Below are 20,012 nucleotides of genomic sequence, written 5' to 3'. Positions count from 1 at the left end.
ACTTTTGTTTTTTTGTTTTTTTTCTCTTTTTCTATCATTGATTGTTTATTAGCATTCATATTTTATATTCTTGTTATAAAAGGTGCAACAATCGCTACAAAGAAAGGCCTAGTCGAAAATGAGATATCAATCCAAAACTTCCTATTGTAGAAGAAAATACGTTGAGATTAGAGGATATGCGATGGAGAGATTTGGATAATAGTGCACAACAATCAAGCACTATTTCCAAATCCAAACATAAAGATGCACAACCAAGAGCTCCATTACCTCCAATAATCATACGTACAAATGAAGTTGAAGAGGATACAAATCAATCCAACAGAGCTAGTAGAACTGCAGATATACAAGAGCGACTATCAGTTCCTCAAGGTCAGATTGATCGTTTCTTTAGCAGGAGACCTAGGCAAGGTATGTTGATATTGTGTTTTTTATATTTTAAATTATGGTTTTTGAACATTTTAATTTTTTAACGTATTTATTATAAGAAATGAAGAAAGGAGCAGAAGACATCGTCGTGGAGGACAAGAAGAACGTGATGATGCAGAAAATTCGCGATCTATTGCTGACTTAGGGGAAGAGAAAGATGACAGATTAATGAACTCTTGAATTATTAATTGTTTTTTTGATGATGTAGTTGGAGCAGTCCAACTTAAAAACTTTTATGTTACTTTTTTGTCATGGTCTTGTAATATTTTTTTAGTATACTTTTATTTTGAATTTTGCATGATGAAGTGAAGTAGTAGATTATGTTAATTTTAAGGTTAGAGTTTAAAACTTTGTAGCTTATAATTTACAATTTAGAAATTTATACCTTAAAAATTTAACCATATCTCTATGTAATCTTTGAGTTTATTGATTTCTCATTTTCTATGTTGCAGAGATGACAAGATTTACAACAATCAAAACATCAAATAAAAAGTCATTTGATTCTTTCTTTGAAAAAAGGTACGCTTTTAATCAAATTTATTTGTTTTCTTAATGCATTATTTAGTGCTTGCATGCATTTGTTAAATGGTTGCAACACGAATGTGAATTATGATCTTCTCTTGATGTATAATTTTTTAAATGCTTGACAGTTGCAATATGATGCATTTGTTAGATAATTATAATTTATATTATTTATTGTCCTAGATACATGTTTTCTTTTGTCAATGATGACATAAATCTTATTTTTTGATAAAATAAAAATATATAATTATATTTTTGCTTCCCTTTCGATTTTTTTCGTTTCCCTTTCGCTTCTCACTCGAATCCTATGTCGCTTTCTTCTTCGCTTCTTAGGTCGCTTTCGAGACGCTTCTTAGGTCGCTTCCGGTTCACTTCTTAGGTCGCTTCCGAGACGCTTCCTAAGTCGCTTCCGAGACGCTTCCCGGTTCGCTCCTAAGTTGTCCCGCGAGCGAGAAGCGATGCATTTTAAAATGTATAGAAAGCAGGAAGCGAGGAATAAAAAAAAGCAATATCAAAATTGAATGGGAATAAAAATGGAACGCAAATAAAAACTAAAATAAAAGTGACTTCTTAAATTTCATGACTTTTTAGTGTAAAAACTATATTTTTAATCTAAAAATATTGACTGCCAATTTAGAGAAAGCACATGGAAGTGAGACAAGTATGAGAGGAAACACATAAAAACATGAAAAGTAGAGTGAGAGAACATATAAGAAAAATAGATGAAGCGTTTGGAAAGCATAGGAGAAGCGTGAGATAATTGAGTTTCTCATAAAGTTTTGGAAGCAAGGAGTATTGCGCTTCCGAAGCGAGTTTCTGAGAAGCGGGCTTCCCACCTATCTAAATAACTCTGGTTTAAAAGAGTGGTGGTAGGTTCAAATCCCACCATCTTCACGTTCAGCCTTTTTTACTTTTTTACTGAATTCAATTCAGCTCGAGCCTAGCCGAGCTGGGCTTGTGCTTGACTCAAGCCGAGTTTGTACAAAAGGTATTCAAGCTCGGCTTGAGCACAGCTTTTTGAGCCTAAGCTAAGCTCAATCCCGGCTCGTGTGCAGGCCTAGCCCAAGGAGCTTCACAGGAGAAGACAATCAGTCAAAGGACGCATTATATAATGGGCACAATGTATGACAACAGGCAAAGATGAAAAATAAAAGATATCCTTAAACTGAGCAGTGCGTGCAGTTCATACTAAATGGTCCAAAGCAGAATTAAAGTTTCCAAAATGAGCCAAATTTCAGTAAGTGAAGCATGCAGCTGCATTGAACACAACCCTACTACGCTCTGCATGGGAGAACTAAGACACGTAAAAAAAAGTATAACATAATGGCGACAATGTATAGCAATAAACATTACAAGCAACAGAATAGTTCTCATCCCCATGAACCTACGAACTTCATACACAATTATCTTAAAATAATTGTAGCAAAGCAACAAAGTCCAAACGAAATGAGCCATAAGTAACAGATAATGAAAGCACTAACTTTATCACATGTTATAAACAACTCATGAACCATACTGTAAAAGAAAAAAGCATAAAAGAGATCAATTGGATCAACAAACCTGAAGTGAGTCTTCTGTATAACTTTCTTTGACTTTATTCAGATTTGATATTTCAACAATCACAGAGCTGCCACTTGAATATTGAGCCAGCTTACCATCTGAAGAAGTTTTAGCAACAGGTTCAATCATACTTTCTTGGGAACTGGAACCAGATACACTGGGAGCCAGTGGACTGCTAGGAGAAGCAGTTCCACCAACGACAACAATATTATTGCTTTCAAAAAGTGGAACAATTGCCCAAGCAAATGATTCCCGATAGGGCATGATCCTGGACCAGACTTGAAGCTTTTGCTTTTCTCTCTCAGTCAAATGAACCTACCACATGGAAGAAACAATAGATTGTAGAATGGACAACAAAATTAAAAGTTCACAAATGAAAATTTACTAAGTATTAGTTGCAGGTTTCAGTTCTTAAAAGAACGATTCTAAATGGCTTGGCCTGCTCAAGTCAAACTACCACCGGGTGGCTGTTTGGAAACTGGTAGCTGGGATGAGAGTTAATGAATTTGGGATGGGAAATCGCATTGTATTTACACTTAAGAATGGAATTGACAGCTACCACCTCTAGGAACTGGCAGCTGCCACTTCCTGAAATGCCACTTCCTGAAATGCCACTTCCCATCCTAGCTACTAGTTTCCAAACAGGGCCTAAGATCAAGTTGGCATGGATAAAAAGATCCCTTCCTAGCTCTATTTCTGTTAGAGGAGCCCTCTTTACTATTTTGCATGAATCTGGTATAGGGGCACCTCTAATCACTATTTTGCATAACCAATTTCTATTAGAGGAGCCCTCTTTACTATTCATATAGATCTGGTATAGGAGCACCTCTAATCACTATTCACCCATTAGTCATCAATTCTGAGTTCGTCAGTGCAAGGTAGAGCAGTTTGGTAGCTCGCAAGACTTCAAATCTTGACTCCTCAACTTCTTTTGTTTGTAAAAAATTTATATCTATTTATTTTTAAGTCTGATTCTTTCACCTGATAATTAATGAACTTTTTGGATTTGAGAGCCCAAGTAAAAGAAGAGGTATATCAACTATGCCAGATCATTTATCACATTACATCACCATGGGCAGACAGCAGAAATCCAACCCGCATCTTCATGGAGAATAATATGGGATCCGTAGCAGACAAGAAAATCACCCTCTTGATCGAGTATGCTACTGATAGATCACTCCCAGTTATTATGGTGTGTGCTTCTAGAGAAGCGTGTATGCTAGAAGGAAGTTTGAGCTTGTAACAAATGGCTAAAACATCTTCAGTTTTATATAATTATTAATCAAATAAAAAGTTATTCTATGTTTCAATCCTTACATCCCCTAAAACTGGTAGAACAACTGCCAGTTTTCGTATGTTGGGAGATATCATTATTGTTGAACAAACATTGAAGAAGAAAATACTTGCGACAACATTTTTTACTCAAAAAACATAGCATACATGGACCTTCACACAGACCACTGCATTAGACTACACTAGAGGCAAAATCTTACGAGCAATACTCATAAAAATTCAGATCTTTCTTGGGTTCATTCCTTGCAGGAAAAGGAGACCTGGATGGCCCAGAAACTAATTCGAATGTTAAATGTTGTAAATCCCAATACAGATCCAGCACTGTTAATTGTTACCAAGAGCTCATCTAGGCAACTAGGAGATTCAATTGAATCCTTGTCAAAAAAAATCCTAAACAACTAGAACCCTAGATAAAAGTTTCAAATGCACCATTTAAGAATCTTGGTGGAGAGCCATACATGTAATTATTGTCCAGCTGAACGCTTGAACCCTTTCAAACAAGTTTGTTCATTAAATGGATGAAAGGTTATCAGCATGCCTACTGAAATAAAAATTAGTCTTTAAAGCATTGTTCTGACTTATCACAACAAACTATAGACAATTTATACTTCCCCCGTACTGAAAGAGTAAATTTAATAGTTTTGGAATCTGCCTGGAGTCTTCATTCATTCACTTCTCAAGTACATGTGCACATATTCTGTTTCAATTTTGTGCTAACAACTTCATTTTTTCTACCACCAATGCAGATTTCATCCTTTCTTATTTGCCTAAGAGTTCAAAACATAAAATGCCTTAGCAAATGCACATATGCATGCATTCTTTACTTTTCTTTTTGTTCTCTAACGTGAAATTAAGCATCAGCCTAGAAGATGCCAAATTGTCAATCAATGACTTGCACTTGAATCTACAATTGCATCCCTCTCATGTTTACAAATTATCTTTAGTATGCCAAAAATGAAAAGGCAGTTTACATAACAAAACTGATGAGCCTCGACTTACAGGTTCCTTGCGTGAGTAAACAGATGGTGTGACCCCACCATCTTCTGTTGCAGGCTTCCCCAGCTGAATAAGAAGGCAAACAGATGCTGATGGAGAATCTAAGGAAAAAATACCATGTTGCTCGGATTGCATTGGACCCTAAATATGAACAAATAAATTAGTAATTTATATTGTCAGTTGCACTTGATAATGCAGCACGGAGAAACGAATCCCAAATCGCAGAAAAATCAAATAGATAAACACAGCACATATGTTTGTCCAATATTAATTTGGATCATACATCCTGCATCTCTGTTGGCAGCACACGAAAATAAAAATCCTCCGACAGTTTCTCTCTCCGCTCTCTATTGTACAAGCAAATCGTACCATAGAAAGGCTCTGCAAGATGTAGAAAGTTTGAATAAGAGCATATACAGATTCTCTGAATTTCCAATTTTCAACAGATGGAATGGACAATAAGAAAATCACACAGATAATCTTTGCTATTATATTCTATCCGCATTGTACACTGTTCCTGTAAAGAAACTCCAAAAAAGTTGCTGAATCTGGTATGATATAAACAAAACAATATAATTTAAGCACCATAAAGGGTTCTCTATTTTATCAAGATGAGAAAAAAGTGGCGCCTAGAAAGCTAGAAAAGAACAGTAGTTAGTTACCTCAACTAGCATGCACCCTGTCAATGGAGATAAAATGACAAAATTTGTCCATGCCTGGCTACTGCACCCACAGTAATTTTTCCTTCTCCAGGTCGGAAGGATTATTTCAACATATCTTTGCCCCTTATAAGTTCACAATGGGCTGACTCACTTTGACCATGAAATCCTCTTTTTTCTTAAAACTTATGTGGACGTCTCATCCCCTTGACATATAAGGTCATCATGTACAAACAATCTATTCATTTTTCACATGATATGATCTGATATTCGTCTTCTTATTTACATCTTTACATCACGTGAACATGAAAATGTATTTTAATTAATATACGATGGAACATTAACTGCAAACATGTTTTGTTTCTGGTATTTTCCTTCATTCTGCTTTATGTCCCATTTTAGCTTTTATTATGTTAATAACGTTAACATTTTTTGTCACATTCTGTTATTTTTTAAACTATTTTGTACAGATATATATATACACATATATATATTATTTACTTACTTATTCATTTATATTTATATTTATATTTATATTTATATTTATATTTATATTTATATTTATATTTATATTTATATTTATATGTATATTAATATAACACATAAAAGATATTTAGTTAATCAAATTAATAATCACTAAAATTAAAATGTTTTGATCCCATGCATCAGCCACCTGTTGATTGGATCATAAATTGGATAAAATGGGTCCCTCAGATCTGAAGTCCAGTTGACCTGTACCCAAGAATACCGAATACCAGTAACCATGGTGTACCATATCAAAATGGTACAAGGGGCCTGATAGAAGTACCCATGTTAAATAGTCAACCAAGCTTGCTCAGTGCCTTCTTAGCATAGATCTGTATGCCAAAACACATAACCAAACAACAAAACCAGAGAAATAGAGGAAGAAAAAGGAAAAGGAGAAGCTCACCAACAAATCCAGCTTGAAAGGACAATGACAGAACCTTGACAGAGATTTTCAGTCCACTGAAAGAAAATGACATAGGTAAACTCAGACAACAGAACAAAAATAAATTAACTGGTTCTTAGGATGCAAGGAGATAAACATATATCTCATAACATTAGGCAATAAATGCTCCTGGCACCAAAAAAGAGTAGCTTCACCTGCTAAAAAATGTTGGAAGGGGTTCTGGAGTTCGTTGTCCAAAGATAACCAACCGTTCATTCTCCCAGTCAAAAACTGGCTCATAAGCAGGCAAGGGAGATGCACCAAAATGCTGCTGAAGTAATTTGATAACAAAACCAAAAGTTGTGGGTTATATTATAACAATGGACAAAGAAGGCCAAAGTGTCATAGTGCACATTTATTGCTGACTCTCAACATAAAGTTGAGTGTTTATAGAGGCAGTGGAGCCATTTAAATTCACAATATTGAAAATGTATCAAGAATATACAATAAAAGCAGGACAAGAAAAGTAACCCCACTCAAGATCATGCACAAGAAATGACTGGTAATGGCTGACCTGTTGCGCACACACATGCATGTGTGCATGCCCACACGTGCACAGACACACACAATGCGCCCCCCTCCACACACAGACGCCCACCCACCCAACCACAGACGTTTGATAAAAATAAATTTGTATGACTATTATTCATAGTGACAATAACAGCATGCTTCTAAATCAACAAAATTGACACAAGAAATAGCTAACCAAGCTGGGACAGTTCCAGGTCCATATTTCTCAGACCCCAGATAAATAAAAACAAATTTGTATGTTATTTATAGTGACAATAATAGCATGCTTCTAAAGAAGCAAAATTGACACAAGACATGGTTACCAAAGCTGGGATGGACCCAGGTCCATATTTCTTAGACCCGACTAGTTTTTGCCTGACCAGATTCCTACGGCCATCAGGCTGATACTCGCTGAAGAATATCCTGACTCACCTCACTCAATGCCAACTCTAATAGATCAAGCTCTTATCACTTTATTTATATTTCACGCCTTTTAAACACTCAATGCAGTTGCAAGTAGCCCATAATATCTATATGGATTTATTATCAGCACTTACAATGAAAGCTCTGTAGCATATTTTCCATAATGAACATCAGAAAAAATAAAAGTACTATTTCTCTGATATGATGACCCCAGAAAACAAGCTTTGAGTAGAATATGATTCTAGTAGAGATTACACTAAACCCCATTTGGATGCCTTTATAAATAGCTCCTTGCTATTTATACTTATTTTAAATAGCAAGTTTTGGTGTTTGGTTATTTTCCCTTTTTGACAAATTTTCGTAAATATAATGAGAAATCACGCTTTTTTCAAAAAACAAGGGGGGACCTACTTTTTTTTCTTATTACTACTAATTTTCTCCCATTCCACCACCATCATTGCCACCACTACTTATCCCCTCCTACATGCTACTTACCTCCCTTTTTTCTTCATTCTAGGTTTCAATAGTTTGTAATCCAAACGTTAGCTTCATTATCAATAAAGGTTCTCTGAATAATGTGCTTTTACTTATGTTTGTGAACAATGAATAACAACACATCTAAACAGGGACTAAGTGAAAATTAAAAAAGAAAGTGAACATATAAAAACAGAATATGAACTTTTCGAAATAGAGAAAGATTCCTCCTAATAACACCTTCTGGAGATTTTTTGAATATGTTACATCAGAAGAGCTAGTTTCTGACAGCTGCTGCCCTGAGGTGCTAGGAATATCATCATCAGTTGCATCATCATTCCTGAAATGCCGCACATTAGCCAAACGCATTTCTGCAATGAGATCAATGCAAAGTAAGTAGACCACAGATGAAATTATCATTGCTAATAAGATCAAGCCATCCAAATAAAAGGAGAATATTTAAGACAGGCTATAGGAGAACAAGCCATCACCAGTTTCAATATCAGTATCAGGCCCTTCAAAAATCTGATTCTGAAACGATATACTCCCAACACTTTCATAATGCCCATACTTGCTCATGTCTTTCACCCAGTCAGCCTTGTAGCAATGAGCCAGCTCATTAAGATGAGGCCACTGTTCCAAGTTTTCATTAAGCTGAAAACAGAAAACTAAGGATTATCAAGAGCAAAATCCAGATCAAAATCTCACACTTATCTAGCAATTGTGAACTCATCCACTATTGACAGAAGCTCTCTAAAACTACAAAACAGCTTCTACCAAGAAAAAGGAAAAAAGAGAATTCGAAAAAAGGACGAGAAATTGACACAATAGAATCCTTGAATTAGTTCTATAACCAGTCAAATATTTTCATGCAGTTCACTTGCTATGAAGAGGCATAAAATAATCTTATCAGAAAATATAAATCACACCATAAATGCCTCAAACATGGCAAGCCACGAGTAACATCAAAACTTGACCAGCATATACTGCATCTCATGATAGTAATTATTGATTTGAAAGGCTAATAGAAGAATACAGTGAGCAAATGCACAACAAATTACAACTGAGCATAAAGTTTCATTTGATGGACCAAACATAATAGAATATGTAGTTCCATTGATAAAGAACCAAAAGATGGACACACCAATGGATCCCGCTCCAGATCTGCAGCAAAGGACTGATGTGGAAGTCTTTTGAAGCGCTCCCCATTCAATAATTCTTCCATTTCCTAATCCAGGTGATAAAGAGAAGGTTGTTTCAATTACAGCTAATGAAAAAAATGCAAGAAATACATAAAAAGACATTTTTTGAGGCAGGTAATAAGAGAAGATAGAATATTATATTCATCGCAATATGTTGTTTCTGGCTTATCGTAATGGAAACACTTTTATAGGCTATAAAGGCATGGAACAAAATAATGACTACAAAGGACAAAATGTACAGTATAGCAACAAACATAATTCTTTAATTTAAGAAAAACTTCATCTGGAATCAAGAAAAATTCATGTTACATAATTAAAGTTGTTTCCTAGAATAAACATAGAAGGTGATCAGGGCATTCTTACTATCATGAGTTAACAAAACCAAGTTTGTAAGTATTATATCGTTATCCGTATCGGTCCAGCCCAAAATAAGATATGTATTGTATCGTAAAAAATCATAATTTTTTAATATAAAATTTTTAAAAATTCCAAAAAAATAGAATAAAACAGTAAAAAAATAAAAAAAAAAAATCATAACACATGAAACAAACCATGCAACTGATGACTGAAAATGTAAATAAAAGGCAACTACATAATTTAAACACAATTAAAGCTTTAATAATATTAAATTCACATTCAAGTTATACTAAAATGTCATAAGTCATAATTAAACTATTGAAAGTTTATGGTAACTAAAAACATAAGATGTAACCAATGTCTTATCTGCTAATCTTCATCTCTAAAGTCTAAATTATAAAGATCCTATTTTTTTATAGGCAAAGAATTAGGACAGAAAATCCTCATTGTTGCATCCGATTGCCGAGCCACCACCTCTTCATATTCACATTCTTTTTTGGCAATTGGATCATCATCATCATCTTCAGAATCTAGAACAATGGTTGGATGTATTTCTTCTTTGCATTTTTGCAACCTTCTTATTTTAATTGCCTCTAGTTCAGCAATAACATCAACACAAAAAGTGACAGGAATAGATGAAGATCCACATGGACGTACTTTTTGACGAAGACTTGCAATATGATGCTTAAATCTATGCAACCCACCTCTAATAATAGCACCACAAAACAAACATCTCAATGATGACCCTGGTCATGGTACATCATCCATGCTTCTGCAGTATCGCCATACATGATCATCTCTATGACATGAACGTGAAGACGATATCGAAAGATCTAAAATAAAACATAACCAATTAACCACCAAATAAAAATATAAGCATACATATAAATATTCAACAACAAGTTTACACACACATAACAAACTTAAGTACTAGCAGTACGAATGTCAACAACCGCGCCATTCACCTGCTCGATTAAATGACTAAATGTTGAGGAGTCATAACAGTACGAATGTCGGGTTATGCCCCAGGGGCAGTCATAAAAGAAAAAAAGCTCTTAATAGAGCTTCTAACTTTATCTCCTCTCGAAGAACTCCCTCCTCCTCTTTTTTTGTGTTTGCGGCGACACTACTACTAGCACCAGCCACACCTTTCTCCAAAAAAACCTCAATAAGAAGCAAAGAATAGGGATTTTTTACCTTAACCCACTTTCTTGAGTGAAAAAATGGTAGAAATACACTCTTGAGAAAATCGCAAAAACCCTCTCCCTTGAGCAAGAATCGGCCCCCAAATCGCTCTCACGACTCTTAGGGTGTGTGGGTTCCCAGCTAATGACTTCTACACAAATGAGAGAGTCAGCACTCAAGAGGTCTTTAAAACTCAAAACTGCATTGAGCCCGTATCATACGATACAAGTCGTATCGTGTCGTTTTTCTTCATAGTAACGATATGTATTTTACTATATCGTATGATACGGATAACCTTGATCAACATTGTTGCACATGTGCAAGCAGTGTTGCATCATCATGGAAATGTAATCACAAAACATGTGCAAGCAGTGTTGCATCATCATGGAAATGTAATCACAAAAAGCATATCGATGATACCTTTTTTGGATGTAAATGATACCAAGTCATAAGAACATGTTTAGACAAAGACATGGATAAACCTAGTGTTAGAAGATCCATGAGAATATCCAAAGCACCTAATAGATCTGTGTCATATGAATCCTTTGAACCTAAGTATAGAGCATGTCTTATGGTTATTCAATCATGCGTAGAACCATCCTCCTATAATGATGGCTAAAAAGCACCAAGAATGGATTGAAGCTATAAACATTGAATTAGAAGCTCTAAAAAAGGCAAAAACTTGAGAAATTCAATCTTTAACTATTGAAAAGGAAACCATAGGGTACAGATGGGTTTACAAAATTAAGACCAAAAGTGAAGGGACATTAGAAAGATACAAAGCTAGGTTAGTGGCTAAAGGCTATAGTCAAGAATATTGAACAGACTATGAGGAAACATTTGCCTAGGTAGCTAGGATGACTATTATTAGAACACTTATTGTTGTACCATCTATTAGAAAATAGCTTATTTATCAAATAAATGTAAAAAATATTTTTCTCAATGGGAATCTTAACGAAGAAGTTTATATGGAACCTCCCTCAAGATTAAAGGACACATGGAAAGGTCCTTCACTTTTGCAAGGCCTTGTATGGCCTGAAGCAGGCTCCTCAAGCTTGGTATGATCACTTTATTAGTGTGATAGTTCAATTGGGTTTTAAATCTTGTTATATTGACATTGTGTTGTTTGTTAAGCTTTTTCATGCAACTATAATAATTCTACTTCTTTATGTGGATGACATGATTATGAGAGGAAGTGATAGGCAAGGAATTAGTCATATCAAAGATATCCTTAAGGCTAACTTTGATATGACAAATCTTGATTTTTTTTGTTATTTTCTTAGTATTGAAGTAGCAAATTCACCTCGTGGTTATTTCATGTCACAGACTAAGTATGCAGCTGAAATAATAGCAAAATCGAAAATTGTTGATGAAAAGCAAGTTGATACTCTAAAGGTCATCAATGCAAAGATAAAGAGATGATGGAGAACCTCTGAAGGATCCAACTTCATACAAACAAATGATTGAAGCATTGACTTATCTTTTTATTATTTGACCTGACATTGCGCATGTTATTCATTCTGCAAGTCAATTTTAACATTCTCACTATAGTACATATGAGATGTAATGAGGATTGTTAGATATATTAGAAATATTATTAATCAAGGTTTATTTTTATCAACTTTTTCCACATTAGAAGTAATTGCATATTCAGGCTATGATTGTGAAGAAGTTAATGATTGACGCTCAACTACAGGTTTTTGTGTCCTTATAAGTGACCCTGTAATATCGTGAAAGTGTAAGAAACAATAAAATGTATCCTATAAAAAAGTATAATATCAGGACATGACTACTACTTCTCAGTTGATGTGGTTGAGACAACTGCCAAAAGACTTGGGAGTTCAAGTAGCAGAACCCACTTCTGAGTTGATGTGGTTGAGACAACTGCTAGAAGACTTGGGAGTTCAAGTAGCAGAACCCTCAAGATGATGTGATAACAAAAGCACAGTCTATACTACAGGCAATCACGTGTTCCATAAGAGAACCAAACACATAGAAATAGATTGTCACTACGTTAGAGAAGAGTTCTTGAAGAAGACTATCACATTACCATATGTGTTGTCTAAGTATCAATTGGTGAACTTCTTTACCAAGGCACTTTCATCTCCGAGATTTCACTTCCTTGGCAAACTCTCAATCGCGACACTGTGAGTTTGAGGGGAGTGTTAAAATATAGTTTTGTGTATATAGTGTGTATGTATGTGTGTGTGTGTATATATATACATATATATATGTCGTGTAATAGGGAATACCCTCTAAGGAGTATTTTGGTAATTATACTCATGTAATAGGTTCTGCCTCTTAGGGGCAGAATTGACTTTTTTTATTTTTTCTGTATTTTTTACTTGTCTTTTTGCATTTAGTTGAGGCCCTTGAGGGCAATATGGTCAAAAGACCATATAGTCGTTGGGGACTCCCCAACAGCTAATGGGCCCTTCTTTGCACTCTTGTGTGTATAAATAGGGACCTCTTGTCCCTTTGTAAGCAATGAACTCTTTATGTATTTTATTGTTAATAAATTTATTATTTTTAAAAGTGTTTCTTTGGCCCTTAGTGGCTCGTGTTTGAACCCATTTTGTGTTTTGCCTCGTGTGAGGTGTGAGAGAGCTCTTTTATTTCATAACACCACCATTACCACCATCATCATTACCATCACTACCATCACCATCACCACCAAAACTACCATTAACATCATCACCATTACCACTGCCACCATCACCATTGTCATCACCACCACCACCATCTACTATCACCATCATCACTACTACTAACTAATATTCTTTTCTTCTTCATTATAATTTAGATAGTGGTGATCCAAATATTCACTTAATTAAAAGTAAAGGCAATATTCTTCCTTATAAAATGAGCTTAAATTTATATGTAAGCATTAAGCAATAAATAAAAATAGATCCAAAAAAGAACCTTAGTTTATGGCAATGGTGTTCTAATATTTGGCTCAATATCAAATGAATGACTCCTAGAAGAATTCTTTCTTCTAAGGTAGACATGAAAGATTTGGCCATCATTGCCATGATTCTATGGCTTTTTTTAGAAAAAAGAAAATTTTATTAAAGGAAATTAGAAGACTGGAAAGACAAGTATATAGAAGTGATAAGAAATCACCCAAAACCAAAGGCATAATGCCAACATTTATACTATTAGACTATTGTTGGTTGAAGACCAATCCTAAGTAACCCATTTGACTTAAATTATGCCCTTTCCAGTAGTTATTGCCACAATTCCAACAGACCTTCAATCATAATTACTGAATGGGTCAAAGGACATGGCTTTAAAGACACGAATTCCCCTCCTTCAACATGAACCTCAAAGCCAATCCCAACCACCAGTTTCACACTAGGCACAATTTACCACTAAGCTCCCATCTTCTAAGGAAACTTCAAAATGAGGAAGCATGACTCTATAAACTACCTTTTGTTTTCACGAGCATCAATTTTATAATGAACAATAATGACCTTTTGAGTTTTATTTTCTAAAAGAGTCTAACAACCTTTCATCTAAACTTTAAACATTTACAATTTACTTATTTCTTCATTTTTTTATCATGCAGCATTTTTTCTCTTTAGAATTTCAACATCTCTCTCTCTCTCTCTCTCTCTCTCTCTCTCTCTCTCTCTCTCTCTCTCGAATTGCAATATAAAGAGATGATGAAAGTGGGGATACTATTTAGTACGCTTCTCATAGGGGTGATACACCTAGCTAGATATAGGAATGACTGACCAAGATTGAATTCTCCACCCAATGAGACAACTCAAATACCAAGATATTTGAGCAAAGAGGTCCCCATTCACAGAAAAGAACATTGAACCTACTAGTCAAATAATTTCATCCGCATTGACAAGGCTGCTTTCTTTTTACCATTAATCATCAAGGCAAAGCAAGAGTAAAGGTTTTCTATTATAAGCCAGAATCTTCACGTTTGTTCTAAAGATGCTATTTTGAAAATAAAAATTGTCTACATACTAAATATGCAGACAACTTTGTCAGCCTAAATTGAGACGTGTCTTCAATTATGGACTCTTTTGGGATCAAAATGAGATCAAACTATTGAGTTCTCTCAAAAAATGTCCATTACAACGAAATTCCTGGAGGCTTTCCATAATATCCCTCTTAAAGTCTTTTCCCATATTAGTTCAAAAAATTCTACTAAAAGTCCATTCAACCTTGATACTTTGTTGTTGGACAAACTTCTAAAAAGTGGACTTCAACCCTTTTGGTGTGAAAGCATTAGAAAACATAGGGTTCATCTGCTGGTGTGAAAGCATTAGAAAGAAAGGGCCTCCCCGCCAATAGTCAACCATAGGAGATATAGCAACATGATCCTTGAAATATGAAGATACTATATCCTAAGGGTTATGTTCTTCAACCCACTATAATGACTTTTAAAAGCCAATACATGATTAATTTGTGCTTGCTAGAAGCCATGATATGAAAGTAGCATGTCTTCAAGTCTCCATATATCATCCAATTAATTCAAGCATTTTTTCTCCACTTTTTCACTCCATATTCTCCATTCATGATGACAACAACTGGTGTCCTCAAACCCTCTACTGACAATATTTTTTGCATGGCTAAGGCAAGGGAAAACTCGATTCTCGTTAACTACCTCCAAGACGGATGCAAACCCAGCCGGTCCTAGTGTAGAACTCCACCAACAAATGTTAGTCAACATTTCATCTTCAAGATTAGATTGGACACTCTGGAGCTCAACTTCCAGTTCACTCAACTGCTTAGTTAGGACCCTTCATTTGTTAACCTAGTATCTTCCCTCAATGTAAGGTTGGTTTCCTCCTTGATTTATAAGTGCCCATTTGCCTCTTTATAGGTTTGCCACTAATACTTAAGATTATCAAGGAAGGCAAGAACTTTGGTAGACCAAAGTCAAATCTAAAAAGGGGCCAGCATCTCCATTCCAATCTCATCGAACCCCTTAAATCATTATCACATAATTACCAAATGAAGATCTAAGGGAGGTCCTATCACTCAAATCATGGAGACATTGTAGAACTTCATGTGACACCAGTAAAATAATCAGCTTGTTTAGACAAGAAGACTAGTGTTCAACAAAATGAAGCAATTACCAACCAAATGAATGTTGCAATTCTCCGTCAATCCAGAAAAGCATTGAATCCCCTAATGTTGGGAGCACTTATCACTAGATTATCGTAATCTTCAAATGTTGTGTAATCAATATGTTTTTGGTAGTTAAAGGAACTATAGAAATCTATATTGATTACACAACTTATCTAACTCCACCCTGAAATCTTGAAGACTTCTGCCACGAAAGAGGATTGTGATAAGAAGTCTTCAATTTTTCACTCTTGCCAAGGCCGAACCTCTTTGGATAATTCGTCTAATCCAAGAATAACTATAATGTCCTACAATTCTTTGTAATGTTGTAAATTTTGTGCAATTTAGTAATGTTCTTTGCCAACAATCTGAGGTTGGGGCTTAGTCAACATTGAATCAAAAGGATCTACTGCTTGATAGATACCTTTGGCAGTGCATCCTCTCGACAGTAAGATAGTAGCATCTAAATGTAAAAATAACTCCTTCCAAAACAATTACAAGCGAAAAGTTCCCCCATGAATGCACCTTGTTTTCCATTTATTGTCCCATTTTATCACAATATCGCCTTCTATGCTAGTTGAACCTTTATTAACGAGTTAGCAGCCATACCATATCTTGTTAATTAAGGAAACATCATATAATTTCAATTCTGAAACACAAAATACATTAAACTTATGTTGTTTGATAAAGCTCCCTGGGTGCAACTGATAGGTGCCTCGACTGAGGGTCCCCACATTCCAACCACATATAATCATTTCCTAGTACACATCTATTTACCCTTGGGTATGAACAGATTCAATACACAAACAGGTCATCCATGATTTCATGTTTTAGAGATTGAGGGCTTCTACTAGATGCTTTACCCTTGGAATCTCATGCATTACTCATCCCATTCATGACAAGATTGCATGCCTCTTGAGAAGATTCAAGCCCCACCACACTTGAAAACCCGCTTAATCCAATTGCCAAGAAGGTAAACACTATAACCTCTATATCCTAATCTCCTCTATTACATTCTTTTTTATGAGTGGATGCTTAGTTGTCAAAAACGCTAGGCGGGGCCTAGGCGGTGAGCCCTTAAAAAGACTAGCTGAAGCCTAGGAGGCGGACTAAGTGGTACCCCGAATAAAAAAAATTAAAAAAACATACAAAATATGTAAACAAACATGTATATAATATAAAATCAATCAACAATAAGCAATAGACAAATAATAGCATATCATAGAACACTCTAAAGCAATTATATTACATAACCTGCTCAAACAAATTAAGAATAAATCAACAACTGAATAAACAAACCATACAACTAACAATGTGAATGATCAATATACCAAAAATAAAATCATGTATACAAAAAAATTAACAACAACAATAGACATAATGCAAGCAATAGACAAATAAGAAGAAGAAATGAATAATTAAACAAACAAACCATGATGCAACTGATAACCTGCTAAAAAAATTAAGAATAAATGAGCAATTGAATAGCCAAACCATACAACTAACAATGTGAATAAACAATATACAAAATAAAATCATGTATACAAAAAAATTAACAGATAAGAAGAAGAATGCAACTGATAACTTGCTCATTGCAAATAAAAGGCAAGTAGGCAACTACATAATTTAAACACAATTAAAGCATTAACAATATTAAATTCACATCCAAGTCATACTAAAATCTCATAAGTCAATAACTTAAGTATTGAGAGTCCATGACAACTATATGAAATGAAATGGGGATCTTCGAAACACGAGCTTTGATTAACAAGAGCAAGTGTCAAGAATGACACTAAAGCATAACCCTTAAAAAGGGTATAACTGGAAACAAAATAAAAATAAAAATGTATTCTTTATTGATATGAAAAACCAATTGCTTAAGAAGCATTGGAGTGAAATACAAGAGGGGCTGCACCCCTTTATATACACAGCTGAAAGAGGACTCAATAGAGCTGTTGGGCACAGTCCAACAGCTCTATTTAGAGCTGTTGGAATGTGTCAGTCCAACAGCTCTATTAAGAGCTGTTGGACTGTGTCAGTCCAACAGCTCTATTGCTAGTCAAGTCTGGACAGGACTTGACTAGCAACAGTCATTCTAGTTCAAACTAAACTAGATGACATAAAGACAAAAAATAAAAATAAAGGAAAAAAAATACAGAAAAGAAAGAAATTAAAAATGTATTTATATATATATATATAATAATATAATATTATTATATATACATATATGTACAGTTTTACATTTTAACACTATATATATATATATACACAACAACAACAACAACAACTACACCTTCATCCCAAAACAATTGGGGTCGGCGATATGAACCAACAAAGAAAATCAACTATATATATATATATGTGCACAACTGCACATCAGCATCTGCGTGTGTGAACTGTCGGTGCATGTGAAGTGCGATTTCTGAAAAAGAACTGTAAAACAGATCATATATATAACTCAGAAATATAACTCACAAAGACACAAACATAACTCAAAAACATCAACCATAAACAGATTATATTAAATTACAAAATAAATGCAGTATATAATATATAATATGCTGAAATACAGTATTAATAATACTGTCTTCCAGCATATAATATTGTATTATATATGCTGAAATACAGTAATATATAATATATCTGAAATACAGTACAATTAATATGGGTCTTAAAAAGGTCAATGTAAAAAAAAGGACCAACCTAGGCTTAAGCCTAGGCGGTCCAAGCCTAGGTGCCGCCTAGGCGAGCTAGGCAGCGCTTAGGCACTAAAATAGGGCCCCACCGCCCAGACCTGGTCGCCCAGGCAGTGGGGCTGCGCCTAGCTCGGTCTTACAACCTTCCTTGTTGAAGGCACAATAGCAAGATTGTGACATAATTTGGTCTTACAATCATCCTTGTTGAAGGCACAATAGCAAGATTCGACATAATCGGCATATGACGTGTAAACATGGCTACCAAAAGCTTCTTTCTACATGAAAAAACTCACTTCCCTAGAAGTGTGCTTTGGAAGCAAGAAATTCTTCACTTCTCCAAAACAAGGTGCAGATATGGGAGACTGCCTTCCAAATATGGGAAGCCCACTTCCTTTCCCACTTTCCAAATCTATTTCTCCTTCGCTTTCTTAGTGTTTCCCCCTTGCTTTCTGTCGTTTTTCACTTGCTTTTCCCATCATTTCTTATGTTTTTCATATTAAAAAATAATATTTTTCTATAACAAGCTTACATGTTGATTTTATATCGCTTTCTACTCATTTTCATATTGTTTCATATTCGCTTTCTCTCACACTTCATATCGCTTCCCATGTGTTTCTTTTTTTTTGTTTCTCATACACTTCCATAATCATGTAATTGTATCTTGCCTCCCACTTCACACTACCTTTTAACACTTCTATCCCTCCTGCTTTGTGTATCGCTTCTTGTAACCATTTCGTTTAAAATTGACAAACTTGCCATATTCTCATAATATTGCCTATGTTTAAATATCATGATTTGAATGTGATATTAACACTTTTTTAAATCTTTCATGTTTTTGCATTTTCTTTACATAGTTTGCATCTTCCTATGTTTTTAAATTTTATATATGTTAATATCTTCTTGGCATTATTCCCAAGACAAACACATTTTTCATATAATGAGATTTTCCCTCACCAAGAAAATCTTGATAATGATATTCTTGCACACCTCACTTTAGATGTACCTTTAAGCCTTGAAGCTGACCTCAAAACCAGTTGTGCATGTGATCACCACTGAATCACCATCTCAATCTAAGATCTAATAAGATAGTCCACCAAAATTGTCAACTTATACTTCAAGGCCCCGATCTGACCTAAGACCATGTTTGACACTTCTATAATGATGACTAGAAATGGAAATAAGTACAAGACAATTCTATTCCATGGGAACCACAAGAGAATTTGCATTTTTTTTTACATTTTCTATTGGGAAATAAACTATTTCAGAAAGATAACAGGTGCTCAAATAAAAATAGGAAGTCCCAAAATGCCTACAAACCACCACATATATTGGTCTTGGAACATAGGTACTACTTCTACCACGTCCCCTTGCCCATGTCACACCATATCAACATGGGAACTAGTACTGGGTACTCTTGGCTATAGATCAACTAGGTTTTGGACCTAGACCCACCAATCTTGTCCATTTTATGATCCAATCCAAGGTTGTTAAATGCGATGAGGCGAAGCGAGGCGTTGAACATGTTATGAAGCGAGGCGTAAGCCTCGAGGCGTTGAAGCGTAAGCTTCATGATCAAGAGAGTAGGTCTCAATTCCTGTCGCGGAGAGAAGAAGTCCCCCCGCCCCTCGCCAGAAACCTCGTCAGAGGGTAT

The 20,012-nt window shown here is 35.0% G+C and overlaps 1 protein-coding gene across 3 annotated transcripts in view; it reads right to left on the bottom strand.

The window, feature by feature from the left end:
* The window catches only part of LOC149819557 (guanine nucleotide exchange factor SPIKE 1-like), a 170,738-nt gene that overhangs the window by 147,317 nt on the left and 3,409 nt on the right, over positions 1–20,012 (bottom strand). For 2 of the 3 annotated variants that reach the window (XM_089982730.1, XM_089982731.1), the window contains exons 2-9: positions 8,978–9,061; positions 8,325–8,487; positions 8,074–8,204; positions 6,582–6,697; positions 6,388–6,443; positions 5,081–5,178; positions 4,801–4,938; positions 2,509–2,823 (exon numbers count right to left, since the gene is read on the bottom strand). In XM_089982730.1, coding sequence (XP_089838856.1) covers positions 2,509–2,823; positions 4,801–4,938; positions 5,081–5,178; positions 6,388–6,443; positions 6,582–6,697; positions 8,074–8,204; positions 8,325–8,487; positions 8,978–9,058 — 1,098 coding nt within the window. In that variant the 5' untranslated portion in view covers positions 9,059–9,061. The remainder of the gene's footprint in view (positions 1–2,508; positions 2,824–4,800; positions 4,939–5,080; positions 5,179–6,387; positions 6,444–6,581; positions 6,698–8,073; positions 8,205–8,324; positions 8,488–8,977; positions 9,062–20,012) is intronic. The other variant, XM_089982732.1, reaches the window with a different exon arrangement.

The sequence above is a fragment of the Nuphar pumila genome, chromosome 12 (genome assembly GCF_984573655.1).
Source record: "Nuphar pumila chromosome 12, dmNupPumi1.hap1.1, whole genome shotgun sequence".
Lineage (NCBI taxonomy): Eukaryota > Viridiplantae > Streptophyta > Magnoliopsida > Nymphaeales > Nymphaeaceae > Nuphar > Nuphar pumila.
This window is presented reverse-complemented; position numbering and strand designations above follow the sequence as displayed.